The 14,903-nt window shown below is 35.4% G+C and overlaps 2 protein-coding genes across 2 annotated transcripts in view; both read left to right on the top strand.

Annotated features, from left to right (window-relative positions):
• Positions 1 to 12,843, top strand: part of LOC107601960 (kinesin-like protein KIF13A) — a 47,096-nt gene extending 34,253 nt beyond the window's left edge. The window contains exons 23-34 of the mRNA XM_016294333.1: positions 1,037 to 1,164; positions 1,291 to 1,415; positions 2,738 to 2,914; positions 3,211 to 3,303; positions 3,383 to 3,535; positions 4,381 to 4,458; positions 4,543 to 4,593; positions 4,664 to 4,769; positions 5,255 to 5,406; positions 7,490 to 7,642; positions 9,974 to 11,186; positions 11,274 to 12,843. Of these exons, the coding sequence (XP_016149819.1) occupies positions 1,037 to 1,164; positions 1,291 to 1,415; positions 2,738 to 2,914; positions 3,211 to 3,303; positions 3,383 to 3,535; positions 4,381 to 4,458; positions 4,543 to 4,593; positions 4,664 to 4,769; positions 5,255 to 5,406; positions 7,490 to 7,642; positions 9,974 to 11,186; positions 11,274 to 11,407 (2,563 nt within the window). The 3' untranslated portion in view covers positions 11,408 to 12,843. The remainder of the gene's footprint in view (positions 1 to 1,036; positions 1,165 to 1,290; positions 1,416 to 2,737; positions 2,915 to 3,210; positions 3,304 to 3,382; positions 3,536 to 4,380; positions 4,459 to 4,542; positions 4,594 to 4,663; positions 4,770 to 5,254; positions 5,407 to 7,489; positions 7,643 to 9,973; positions 11,187 to 11,273) is intronic.
• Positions 12,844 to 14,387: 1,544 nt separating this feature from the next.
• Positions 14,388 to 14,903, top strand: part of LOC107601977 (RNA-binding protein 24-like) — a 4,841-nt gene continuing 4,325 nt past the window's right edge. Inside the window, exon 1 of the mRNA XM_016294351.1 lies at positions 14,388 to 14,732. Within this exon, the coding sequence (XP_016149837.1) occupies positions 14,565 to 14,732 (168 nt within the window). The 5' untranslated portion in view covers positions 14,388 to 14,564. The remainder of the gene's footprint in view (positions 14,733 to 14,903) is intronic.

Below are 14,903 nucleotides of genomic sequence, written 5' to 3'. Positions count from 1 at the left end.
TTAACATATAAGTTATATTAAATTAAATACAATATTAATAAAAGTAATATTTTGTGCTACATTTATTTGACTTAAGTTCTTCTTTTTCTTCTTCTTCTTCTTATTATTATTAAGATTTATTTAACTAAAGTACTCTAAGAAATTCGGACAGTCTCATTAGATTCTCTTTACTGTAAAAGTCTTTTTTTTTGTCAAAATAAAAATATTAATCTTAAATACAGTAAAATAAAAGTAAAAATACTTTAACACTAATATTTAACATTTTAAACCATTTAATTAAATACATTTTATTTAAGTGAAAACATATGATAATAAATTAAGAAAAGAAAAAGAAAAGTTGAAAAATATTATACAGTATTTAAAATGTTAAATCATATTAGATTAAATACAGTATTAATAAAATCAATATTTTCTGCTACATTCTCATTAGATTCACTTTACTGTAAAAGTCTTTTTATAAAAAATAGAAAACAATATTAAAATAAAATGTAAAAAAAATACAAGACTAACATTAATATTTAAAAATGTAAATCATATTAGATTAAATACAATATTAATAAAATGTATATTCTCTGCTACATTTATTTAACTTAAGTATTAAGACGTATTTAACTAAAGTACTCTAAGAAATTCAGAAATTCTCATTAGATTCACTTTACTGAATAGGTATTTATTTTTATAAAAATTAAATAAAATGATTTAAAAAAATGGCTATGTAATATATTTTAAAATGTAAATCATTAAATTAAAGGAAATGCAAAATTAATACAATCAATATTTTATTTGCTAATTCATTACATTAATACACAAGTGTTTTTAAAGTACTCTAAGCGTTTTCCACCATTAAATTGTAAACCGATGTTCTTAAATGTAATTTTCAACCTGCACATGACAAGACGTCGAATAACATGAATTAAACAGTATCTTGCAGTACTATTCAAAGTCAATGAAAAATGCTGTTCACAACCCATTTTCCTTCAATAATGGTGAGTGAAGCAGGCTTGGATTCTGAAAGATATGTTGCTTAACTTACAAGCATGAAAGGAAAACCTATTATCGGAACAGTTTTGGAGGAAAAGTGTTCACATCAGTGTTGTTGTTGCTCAAGGGTTCCCCCTGCTGGCATGGAGGCTCATATTCCTGTGCTGTTCCTGGATCTGAATGGTGAGATATATTGATCTTCAGGGTTCAAGGGCTGAAGGTTTTTCTGGTTTGCGTGATCCTGTCAGATCAGTCATTCAGGCTTGTTTGCGTGTGACGGTTATTTTATCTGTAATGCGTGTTTTGCAGCTGATAACCTGACGGTGAACGATCAGCTGACCGGTCCTCACGCCGCCGGTGTTAACTCAATCCTCCCCAAAGAGCACGGGAGCCCGTTCTTCTACCTGCCCATCATCAGACACAGCCATGACGAGGTGAGAGGAATTAAGCCTGTTAAATGACAGTGACATGTGTCTTCTACATGAATCATATTAATAACCTCAGAGCTCATGGTCGGTCTGATTTGAAAGGTTTATATGTTAAGATTTCTCATACGTAAATTACCCAATGTGAATAATGAAAATTTGCCCCCCAAAAAAAGGAAGATGTCAGGATGATGGCTTAAAATGCAATTATCGGCATCGGCCTGATATGAAAAATTATGCCGATATGTGTTGCCGATAATACTAATAACTTCCGGTGTGCAAAAGAATCAGCAGCAGCCGTTCAGTAAGGCGTTTTATTTACCTAGGGGTCGCTGTTGGCCTACTTGTAATAAAATGAAAGCAAAATACACACAAATATCATTAAGATTGTGCTTCTGATTAAATAAAGCAGTAATTGATGTCATAAAATCACGAGTATGGTTTGATTTAAAGGTCAGAAGCTATAGCTTACATTAATAAAAATCACAAACATAACACTTGTAAATAAAATAAAAAAATTACATGTACAGATTAATTCATTAATGTGTAATGTTTTTTTTCCAAACGGATTATAATTTACCACTGCATCCGTCTGAAAAAAAAGTAGCGATAGGTTTATAGATGATTTATAGTTATTTTCAAAGCTTTCAATGTACTCTCATTATAAAAGAACTTCAATATTGTTTATTTAATTCTAACAAGTAAGTTTTTTTTTAAACCAAACCAAAATTAAAAGTAATTTGTTTATAATCTCTGCACAGGAGAGACTTGGTGTTGTTTCCAGACAAAAGGAAATATATCGGTATTGTCTGTCGGCCAAAATAAGTTGAAAAACATCGGCATATCGGATATCGGCAAAATCCAATATCATGCATCCCTACTTTGAAAAATTATTCATGATGGTACTAAAATAATTGTTTGTGTATTGTTTATAATATTACATATATATACCATTGTTTATTATTGTTATATTATATATTATATAGTTTGTTTGTTTTTTTGGACAAAAAAAAATATAGTAATGCTAATGTAATAAAATTAACCAGTGAGAATAATGAAAATTACAAAACAAAACAAAAAAAACTCAAAGAATATGTCTGGATGCATTACATTCATCAAAGTTTGGGATTTTGGGATGTTAAATTGTCTTGAAAATAAAGTTTTATTGAAAAAAATTTGCAATGGACCTAAAGTAAGCTGAATTTGCTTTATACAAATCTTCTTGCTCTTCTTATTTTATTTATTTATTTATTGACAAAAAAATTATGTATTAAAATTAATATGAATTATGTCTCGTAGCGTTCATATGTGATGATTTCTCTTGCTCTCAGGTGTCGGCTGTGTGTTCCTGGGATTCGTCCATCCACGACTCCATCCATCTGAACCGGATCACGGCACCCAGCGAGCGGATCTACCTGATCGTGAAAGCCACGGTTCAGCTCAGTCACCCGGCGTCTGTGGAGCTGGTGCTGCGCAAGAGGATCGCCGTCAACATCTACAACAAACAGGTCTGCAAACACAGGGAGGCAACGTGATTCATCTTAATGACTTTATTAAAACTCAAAAATCAAGATTCTTTTTGATTGTTCTTGTTAATTATTTTATTAATTTTTTTATTTATTTTATATATGTATATATATATATATATATATAATTTTTTTTAATGTGACCTGAAGATTTTACCACCCTCTTCAGTTTTGGCATATTGATTTATGAGTTTTTGTTGAAGTTTATTGAGCTGTGATGAGATGTATGATTGGCGTGTACATGTTATTAATGTAAATTCATGACTGATGTCTGGTAGAGTTTTACTCAGAGCCTGAAGAGACGGATGTCTTTGAAGAACGTTCTGTACTCCTGTGGAGTGACGTATGAGATCGTGTCCAACATACCAAAGGTACAAACTTCACACTGTTTCCTCTTCATGTTTGTCTGTCTGAATGCACTGATCACACACATGCTGTCTTCATGAACAGGCATCTGAGGAGCCGGAGGAACGCGAGACTCTGGCCTTGATGGCGGCGCGAGGAGAGAGTGAGGAGACGCTCGATGGAGAGACGTATATAGAGAAATACACCAGAGGAGTGCTGGAGGTGGACAATATTCTGTGTCTGGAGAGACTCCGGCAGGTTCGGCTTCATTTTAGGACAGATTTCTCTCACTATCTGCTGTTTCTGCTGGAGTGTTTAGTAGAGATCAACCAATATTGATTTTTTGTAATGATACCGATATCGATTATTTGCATGTTTTATGCCAATAACCAATATGCAGAACCAATATTTATTTATTGTTTCACTTTTATCTGCTGTTTCTGCTGGAGAGTTTAGTAGAGGTCTACCGATATAGATTATTTTTATAACCGATACAAATTATTTGCATGTTAATGGGCCGATAACCGATATGTAAAACCAATACTAATTTATTGTTTTACTTCTATCTGCTGTTTCTGCTGTAGTGTTTAGTAGAGATCGACTGATATTGTTGTTGTTGTTTTTTATAACCGATACTGATTATTTGCATGCTTATGGGCCTATAACCGATTTGCAGAACCAATATTTAGTTATTGTTTCACTTTTATCTGCTGTTTCTGCTGGAGAGTTTAGTAGAGGTCTACCGATATTTATTTTTTATTTTTATAACCGATACAAATTATTTGCATGTTTATGTGGCGATAACCGATATGTAGAACCAATATTTATTTATTGTTTTGTTGTATCTGCTGTTTCTGCTGGAGTGTTTAGAAGAGATTGACCAATATTGATATAATTTTTTCTAACCGATAATGATTACTTTATCTGAAATCTTTTCCTTAAATCTCAAAACGACCACAAGATGGCAGCATTTATCGGTGGATCCAATATTACAAAACCAATATCCGATTATGAAAAAATGCTTAGATATCAGGAAACAATATCAGTCAAACCGATTATCGGTTGATCTCTAGAGTTTAGTGTGTATTTGTGGGTTCATTCAGGCCGTGACGGTGAAGGAAGCTCTCTCCGCTAAAGGCAGACACATACGGCGCAGTCTCAGCACGCCCAATGTCCAGCACGTAAGACCAGATCTACTATTGACTTGTGTATAGAAACAAAAGACTGTCCATTGTGTAACAGAACAGTAATATATATTTGTTTAGAGCTCTTGTTGTAAACCGGACGGGACCGGATGTGAGGATGAGGACGTAAAGGTTAGTGAACACTACAGACGGTGTGTTTGTTGTGAATGTCTTTGTCTGAGCGTTGACTTTATTTCCACAGACTCACTGTGACGGTCCAATGGATGTCATAGAATCCAACGTACATGAAGCTTCACTCAACAGTCCTCTCGCAAAAGACACGCCTGTCAAAAACAAAGAGAATCAGGGTAAATTAATGATGGTGAACTTATCTTTCTGCTGGGAGGATTTGAAAGACAAAGATGTTTTTTTTAAAGCAAGCATTCTAAAAAAAAAGAACATTACTGTAGTTAAAACAATATTAAAGATTATAACTAAACAATTTAATTAAAATAATAATAATAATGTTGTTGTAAAAAATTCAACACTTCTAAATAAAAAAATGCAATAATTTGTAATAATTAAAAAAAAGTTCTTGTTAGTAGTAAATAGTACTAAAACTTTTCAAGACTTAAAAATAAAAGAAAATAGTGAATATATATATATATATATTATAGATATTAGTAGTAAATGGTACATGTAACTTTTCAATACTTCTAAAAAATTTTATAAAAATAAATATTTATAATTAAAAATAGTTATTTATATATGAATAAATACAGACCTTTTCAGTTGTTGTTTATAGCGCCTTTAAATATCTGTATGCATCATTGCATGCAAACGTTATCCTCAGGATCGGTACCAGAGAGTCCAACGTTCTTCAACTCCAGTCCATTTAAGGTTCTGTCTCCTCAACCGCCCAAGTTCCTCAAATCTCTCTTGCCAGTGAAGGAGGAGAACAAAGTCAAGCGTTCTCTGGAGTCACGGCCTCTGCTGGGACAGGAGGTGATACACTCACAAACACACACACACACACACACACACAGAGACACTCACAGAGACTCTCCCTCCCTCTCACACACACACACACACACTCACTCACTCACTCACTCACTCACTCACTCACTCACTCACTCACTCACTCACTCACTCACTCACTCACTCACTCACTCACTCACTCACTCACTCACTCACTCACTCACTCACACACACACACACACAAACTCTCCCTCCCTCCCTCACACACACACAAACACACTCACTCACACACACACACACACACTCACACAGAGACACTCACAGACTCTCCCACACACACATATACACTCAATGCTTCGTTCCCATTATGTGTCTCATATACCATTCATATTGTGTTTCCACCTTCCATATTCTCACATATTTTATGATCTGACAATGATTCAGGCTCTGATCCCTGTCTTAAAGTGTTGCTAAATGTCTCTCAGTCCACAGAGAAGCTGTCTTTCAGCCAGGGTCCAAAATGAACACTAAATTAAGATCCAAATGCAAGTGAAAATCACCAATTGGCTGGTAATTTCATTAGGATCTCTATGATGATCCTGATGATGCTTTGTAAGAATCCTCATCTGAATCTCACTAGTGACATTAATTCAGTTTAAATCAAAGACATATAAAACTGAACCACCCAAATGTAAATATATAACAAAATATATAACAAAAATATATTATTCAAATTTTTAAAAAAGCACTAAATTATTTTCAGTGAGGAATATTCATTGTTTGTGAACTTTTTTCTTTTTGCTTGTAAATTCTCCCCATATTAGTTCATTTTGGACCCTGTTCCCAGCATGCATCAGTCCCTCAAGCCTGTTCATTTATACAGCCACAGATTTATTCAGACTGACCTCTACATGATGCTGAACCTGTTAACCGGACGTATGAGTTTAAAGGAATAGTTAACTAAAAAAAAGTGAATTCACTTTATTTAAAATTTTGATTACATTTTGATTTAATAAGTCTAAAATGTTATATAGCCATTATATAAAAAGTAATAAAATATTCCTTATACCTTAAATACATGTGGGTTTTCATGTTTTAATTACATTATTATTTACAGAGAAGTTAAGAATATTTAAATAAAACGAAACAATTTTATTTATATATATATATATAGGCATTTTATTTTATAAATAATAATACATGATTTTTGCATCATTTTCACATAATAATTGCAATCATTTATATACTATTATAGTTAAATACTTTTAAACAACATTTTAATGTTTTTATATTATCAGTTTTCATTATAATTTTAGTTTAGTTAGATTTTTTTTATATATATAACTATATTTAGGTTTCATTTATTTTTAGTTTTAGTTTTATTTCCATTTTGTCATTTTAATAATAGTTTTAGTTTTAATGAATGATAATAACCCTAAAAATAAAATTATTTAGTCAAACAATTATATTAGATTACATTAAAAATTTTAATGATATATACTACTGTTTTGACACTTTTCTGTAATTTTTGTCAAGGTTATTATCCTTCATTAAAACTAAAACTATTATTCAAACTTTAAAAAAAAAAAATATATATATATATATATAAATATTAGCTGAAAAACTTATTCAGTTAGATACATAGGCAATGTTTCTAATTTCCATTTTTGAAGAATTAAAATTACTACCTGGAAATAAATAAAAACGACTAAAAATAAATTAAACACAAATATAAATATTTATTTTTAAAAAACGAATAAAAATGATAACAGCACATAAAAATATTACTAAAATGAAACAAAAAATTAAGCTAAAATTAAAATGAAAACAGAAAATGTAAAAACAAAAGCTAATTCAAAGTATTATTTAAAAAGTATACTTTGTAGCATTGTATGTAAAAGAGCAGCTCTGATGCTGTACAAAACATCAAATTTTGTGTTCAGTGAAGAAAGAAGAAAATAATACGAGGAATGTCAGAACAACATGAACATGGGTTTTTGTGCTAACTATTCCTTTAAAAGCACTGAATCTGTGGCTGTGTGCATGTGCGCTCACCTGTTGGCTGTGCTGCATGGCTCGTGTGAAGTGTGCTGTTGTGCCCTGATTGCAGAGCATGCGTTGGTTTGTGGACCCCGGCGGACCCTGGTCCAGACCCAGGGCTCAGAGCGAGGGCCGTGGCACCAGTGACATCATCAGCAGCTCAGCCAATCACAAACAGCCCAGACTGAGCACTGATCTCACTCACACGCGGCCGCACGCTGCTGTAAGTCAACACATGCATGTGGCATACTAGTTAGTACTACTAGGAAGGGCCCCCTTGAAACTGTCGATTACCACAGAAAATAATTTTTAACCTGTCCATTATGTTGTATATTTATTTTATAATATACCTTTTTAATTTTAAAAATGTTATTTAATTTTAAATCTAAAAAAATTGCATAACAGTAAAAAGTAATAAAATATTTTCCTTACACCTTGAATATATGTGGGTTTTCATATCTTAATCATTATTTACAGAGAAATTGTTCAGCATATTTTAATTAAAACTATAGTATTTTAAATAATTATTATACTTTATATAATATATTTTATATAAAGTTTTATATATATGTATTTTTTTTACATTAATATTTAACATTAAACATTAATATTAATAAAAGATACTGCAAATTAGTTTTTCAAGAACAAGGAATTTTAATAATGTTTATATATATATATAATTTTAAAATTTGTAAAACATATGAATATATAATACTATTATAAAACATATATAAATAATAATAAAACATACTACAAAATACCTTTTTAAAGAACTTCAAAGAATTAAAAAAAAATAATAAAATTGAGAATTTTTGCATTATTATTGCAGTTATTGACAAGTAACTGACAGCATCCCACTTGAATTCCTTGGTATTAGCTTGAAAATAACTAAAAATATTTCTTCTCATAACCAAATTCATTACATTCATGTACAAACAATTGCATAAATTTATGCATTGCATCCCTTTTAAAACTGATGATGCTGCCCCATCATCGTCATCATCATCTCAGCACCATTTGCATCTCATTGTATCCCATCACCCTCATGTGAATGATAAGTAACTGCATGAATCCCTCAGCTTGTGTTTAACTCACTACTGCAGCACTTCACATATCACACTGCTAGTTACAAAGCAAATTAATTATCACTACTTTTATATTCAGTTGAGTTGTCTGCACTGGAAGCACCCAATATGATACACTTTCAGCTGACGAATCTGCTGTGTGTATTTTTGATGCACTGTGAAGCTAATCCAGCCACTATGTTCCCTATATTTCTGAAATAAAATTATTTTACTTACACATGTGTCATATGTGTTAAGTGATTGCTATGAATTCATTTGATTATATTATCTAACTTTAAATTCATTTGTTTATTTAATTTTTGAAATTATTTAAATTTTAAATATTTCTAACATAATATATATACAGTATATATATATATATATATATATACACACACACACACACAGAAGAGCCATTACATTATGACCACCTATCTAATAATCTGTAGGACCTCCTTTAGCCCACAAAACAGCAGCAATGCATCAAGGCAATGATTCGATGAGGTGGCCATAGGTCTCCTCGGGTATCTGGTACCATAATGTCAACAGCATGTCCAGTTCCAGTACATTGTGTGGTGGTGATGTAGCATGAACCCGCTTTTTGATTGGGTTCATGTCAGGTGAATTTGGAATCAAGGCATTAACAGAAATTCACCATCATGTTCCTCGAACCACTCCTTGACGATTCTGGCAGTGTGGCATGGTGCATTATCCTGCTGGTAAAGGGGCCTAAAGTGTCCCAAGAAAACATGACCCACAGCATAACCGGCCTGTGTTCACCCAACAGTGCATCCAGGTGCCATAGCCCCTGTTGATAATCGGTGAGTCTGCGATCGGCCGTCAACATGATGCACCAGGAATCTTGATTCATCAGACCAAGCCACTTTCTTCCAATTATCCATGGTCCAATCTCGATGGTCCATTTCATGCTTTGTTGGCGATGGCGTGCAGTTAGCATGGGGATCAGGCCAGGTGGTCGGCTACACAGGCCCATACGCAGAAGGCTGAATGTCGTTTTTTCAGATCGAAGTTCTGAGGCGCTGTGCCATCACAATTTGTTTGTTATCAAACACCAGTAAATTGGCCGCTTTTCTCATTCTGACACCAAACACTCTACTGACCGAAAGCCAGTACTCGGGTGGTATATATACTGCTCTGTGAACCGCATCTGTGGCACCATTCAGTTGCCAGTTGTGGTCATTGCTCTAGGCTGGGGGTGGTCGTAATGTAATGGCTCATCGCTGTGTGTGTGTGTGTATAAAATATTTTAAAATCTAAATTCTTAGATGACATATTGCTTCAATGCTTCCAGTGTAGACGACTGAAATGATTCAACACTGGATGTATCCAGTATCGATCCCCTGTTGTAGACAAAAAGACAGAATACAGTAGCAGATGTGTTTCAGGATTTCTTTACAAGGGGGCGGTAGAGTCCCTCCTGATCACTGCTTTGCTATTTGTTTCCTGTTTGGTCATTGATGATTTATCAGGATTCAGAGGAGGAGGATCCTGACATGGATTCAGCCTTCACCCGTTCCAACGATCCAGGCCTCGGGTCTCTGGAGCTCCAAAACTTCAAGCCTTACATCCCAGAGGATTTTGCCAACTTTGAGGTGTACAATGCCAGCCTTGAGACCCAAGATGGGGCCATATGTGTGCAGGGAGAGATGGTGCTGGGGATCGGAGAGTTGACAGGGACACGGGCTGTGGAAAAAGAAGTGTCCCGTAGTCCCACGGCCAGCTCATGCACGAGCGGCTACTTCTCCCATAGTGCCTCGAACGCCACGCTGTCTGACGTGCTCCTCAGCGGTAGCGATAGTTGTGACCAGCTCAACAGCAGAGAACCTGCAGACCATCAGGAAGCACTGCACGGAAGAGGGTTGCATCCTTCCAGAAGTGCCTTGGGATCTTGTCCAGCCCAGACCATTCCCACTCAGCTCTGTTCCCATCACTGCACTGACCGGGACTGTTCCCCTCGGCTTCCCCGCAAATGTATCCTGAGCGTCAGTCAAGAATTCACAGACTTTAAGGGTGCAGATGATGGTGTAGGGAAAGAAGACCTTGGTAACATCGGATGGAAGGCGGAATCGATTCCCCCAAACTTTAAGGGTGTAGATGATAGCATAGGAGAAGACAACCTTGGTAACATTGGATGGAAGGCGGAATCGATTCCTCCAAAATTTAAGGGTGTAGATGATAGCATAGGAGAAGACAACCGTGGTAACATTGGATGGAAGGCGGAATCGATTCCCACAAATTTTAAGGGTGTAGATGATAGCATAGGAGAAGACAACCTTGGTAACATTGGATGGAAGGCAGAATCGATTCCCCCAAACTTTAAGGGTGCAGATGATAGCATAGGAGAAGACCTTGGTAGCATTGGATGGAAGGCGGAATCGATTCCCCAAGGCATGGATCCCCTGCCCCAGTGCCATCTCCACAATGGGAAAGAGTCTCCCAGTGTCCCAGCACCTTACGCCAACCCACAGCTGGAAAAAAGTCAAGGACTCGAGTCCTTTGCGGATGTAGAACCTTCGGTGGACTCTAGCGAGGACGAGAACGGGCCAGTTGCTCAGTTGCCGGACTGGATGGCCCCCGGTGAGCAAGTTTGGGTGGGCAAAAGGAGTGGGACGGTGCATTATGTTGGAGGAGTAGAGTTTGCCAAAGGCATCTGGGTTGGAGTAGAGCTGGACCTTGCTGTAGGTAAGTGAACTTTTCCCTGTCTTGCTCTTTGACGCTGAATCCCATCTCAACTCCTTGTAACCTTAGACTTTTCTCGTCCTTCCATAGGCAAGCACAATGGTACAGTCCAGGGAAGGGTGTACTTCCGGTGTGCCACAGGTCATGGCGTCTTCGTGAAGCCATCCTGTTTGACTCGAGGACCTCCGTCCATAGACACTGAACCTCAACCTGTGCTTCAGTAGGAGCAGGACATTTACCCAATGGTTTGTAGACGATCTCTTCGACACCAGCACCAGCAACCGCCTGGACAAACCAAGTGCTAACAGAATCTATCCTTCTGATTTGTTCATCACGTTAGAGATTTGTTGGTTCCTCTGATTCCATGGCAATAAACCTAACCTGTGTGTCTTGTGTTGAAGTTATAGGCCTATTTCAGTATCGTCTTTGAATGTCGAGAGTTGCACAGTTGCACAAACACGTTTTATATATCATGTATAGCTGTAATACTTACATCCATCTTGGTTAATTGGTTACCACTTCTTATATGACTAAATGTATTAATCGAATGATGCTTAACTCTACTATACTTTAAGTGAGTTTGAGATTTGGATGTCTGTTCAAGGTAAGAATGTACTACTGTTTATGACCATTTTGTTTGCGTGATTATATCAGGTATTACCAAAGACATAGCCTTTCAAATCTGCTGTTCAAACTTCTTATGTAGATTACTTTGGCGATGTGTTTTATGCTTGTGTACTTTAATATGTGTTCGACCGATTTATGCTAATGTGCTAAGTGCCATATTTCTGGTTGAAAGGCCACATGCCCATCAGAACTTAAAAATTGTGGTCAATTTTGTTTTAGATTTAATAGTATTTTGATTGGACGGCAAGCCAGTTGCTCGTACTCTGTTGCGTTACTGGCTTGTTGAGTACTGTAACTGTTGAAGGACTGCCAATATTTCTGTTAACAGAGCTGTCTGAACGCTTGCACTGGAGTAACTTATCCTGGATGCACATTAAGTTACGTAATGCACAGACTTTTACGCATTCTCAGATACTGATTTGATGCTTCTCAGGAGGTTGACGGAAGTGAGGTCACCCCTGATGTGGAGAGCACCTTGTTTTCTTTATCAGACCCTTGCCGGTAGGGAGCATTTTTGCTAAACGCAGATATCCTGGTCTACTTCGTATCGGCTATAGACCAGAAATGCCCTAAAGTACTGACACAAGCCCTGTTCATGAATGGGGTCTTTTTAGATAGTCGACTTCTAGGTTCACCCGCCTAATAAAGAAGCTTTCGAGCATTTAAATCCATGTGTGTTTGACTGTTGAGTAGTATTTTGATTAGTTTGTGATACTAAAGCCAATATTAATGTTTTTATAGGTATAAATGGGGGATGGGCAATATCGGGGAATGGGACATAGCCTGAATAATGCTAGTATGTTTAGTGCCATGACCGGTGCTGTTATTATTGCTCTGTTTTACCTGAAGAACTGTGGATCTCATAAGAAGTGAATACTATTGCTGTCAATGGAGATGGTAAAATGAAAACCCAAGACCTTACTTAAAAGAAAACAAAGCTGCTCTCCTTGACAAGGAGCTGTACATAAAATGTATGAACATAGTATTTACAATATTATAAAATGTACAGAATTGTATTTATATTGTATCTCTGCAGATGTTGGTACAAAGATGTTGTAGAATACAGAACGGCCTCTGTATAATGCATATTAAAGTTCATAAGTGCAGCGCTGCTTTGTTTACAGCGGAAACCAGGAAACGCTTTAAGCGCCACCTGCTGGCAGAGAGTGCATCTGCGTCTCGTTCAGCTCGTCTGCGGTTTCTGTTTCATGCAGATATTTTTGATATATAGTTTCACAAAACTGAAGTCAAACTACAATCTAATTTAGATTAAAAACTGCTCGTGTTGCATGTTTGCATCAAGATTAAAATGCAGTGGTTGCCTCTAAAAGAAATGTGCAGCATTTTGTCCAAGCAATAATAAAAGGACACATTTAGTTTATAATTTGTCTTGAATCTCATTTTGTAAAATAAAATAAAATTGTGAATCGAATCGTGAGTTGAGTGAATCGTTACATCTCTATTCAGAAATCATTCTAATATGCTGATGTGCTGCTCAAGAAACATTTATTATCCAAAAGTTAAAAAGAACAGCATTAATTTAAAATAGAAATCTTTTGTAACAATATACGCTACAGTTCAAAAGTTTGGGGTCATTCATATGCAAGTGCTATATTAGTATATTATTATAGTGTTATATTTCAATTTCATAAAGAAATGTGCAGCATTTTGTCCAAGCAATAATAAAAGGACACATTTAGTTTATAATTTGTCTTGAATCTCATTTTGTAAAATAAAATAAAATTGTGAATCGAATCGTGAGTTGAGTGAATCGTTACATCTCTATTCAGAAATCATTCTAATATGCTGATGTGCTGCTCAAGAAACATTTATTATCCAAAAGTTAAAAAGAACAGCATTAATTTAAAATAGAAATCTTTTGTAACAATATACGCTACAGTTCAAAAGTTTAGGGTCATTCAATTTTTATTCTTTCTTTTTTTTTAAAGAAATTAAAACTTTTATTCAGCAGGAACGTGTTAAATTGATAAGAAGTGACAGCAAATATTTATATTGTTAGAAAAGATTTATATTTTGAATAAATGCTGTTCTTTTTAACTTTTTATTCATCAAAGAATCCTGAAAAAAGTATCACAGCTTCCAAAAAAATATTGTGCAGCACAGCTGTTGATAATTCTGATAATAAATCAGCATATTAGAATGATTTCTGAAGATCATGTGACACTTTATTCTGGAGTAATGATGATGGAAATTCAGCTTTGCATCGCAGAAATAAATTATATTTTAAAGTGTATTAAAATAGAAACCATTATTTTATACTGTAATAACATTTTGCAAGATAACTGTTTTTTTCTGTATTTTTGATCAAATAAATGCAGCCTTGATGAGCAGAAGAGACTTCTTTGAAAAACATTACAAGTCTTACTGATCCAAACTTTTGAGCGGTAGTGTATATATATGTATGACATTTAAACGGATAAAATTAATCATTAGTCACGTGAGAGTGAGTAAGCAATAAGGTCAACCATTCAGGGAAGGTAGAGATTCTAAATGTGGGCGTGGTTAGACAGTAAAGTGGGCGGGGCGTGGATGTCTATGGGCGTGGTCTGTGTCCGCGTGTGAGAGAGCTTCCAAAGCCATATGGCATGTTGAGTTTTGTCGCCTGACAGACGCGACCTTTCTACCTCATATCAAATCATCCGCTCTCTGTTACTGCTGCCTTCCAGGAATACGAGCTGTTCTTGATCTAAGCAGTCGTGGTGAAACTTTGACCCTGTTTGAGTCGTCGTGAGGATGCACAGCTCTCAGAAGGACACCACATACACCAAGATCTTCGTCGGGGGTCTTCCGTATCACACCACCGACTCCAGCCTCAGGAAATACTTTGAGGTGTTTGGAGAAATCGAGGAAGCTGTTGTCATTACTGACAGACAAACGGGGAAATCCAGAGGCTATGGATTTGTAAGCCATATATCTATCTGTCTATCTGTCTATCTATCTATCTATCTATCTATCTATCTATCTATCTATCTATCTATCTATCTATCTGTCTATCTATCTATCTATCTATCTATCTATCTATCTATCTATCTATCTATCTATCTATCTGTCTATCTATCTATCTATCTATCT

Source organism: Sinocyclocheilus grahami, unplaced genomic scaffold (assembly GCF_001515645.1).
Source record: "Sinocyclocheilus grahami isolate Dianchi unplaced genomic scaffold, SAMN03320097.WGS_v1.1 scaffold316.1, whole genome shotgun sequence".
In the NCBI taxonomy this organism is placed as follows: Eukaryota; Metazoa; Chordata; class Actinopteri; order Cypriniformes; family Cyprinidae; genus Sinocyclocheilus; species Sinocyclocheilus grahami.
The sequence above is the reverse complement of the archived record's forward strand: the minus strand, read 5'-3'. Positions and strand labels throughout refer to the sequence as shown.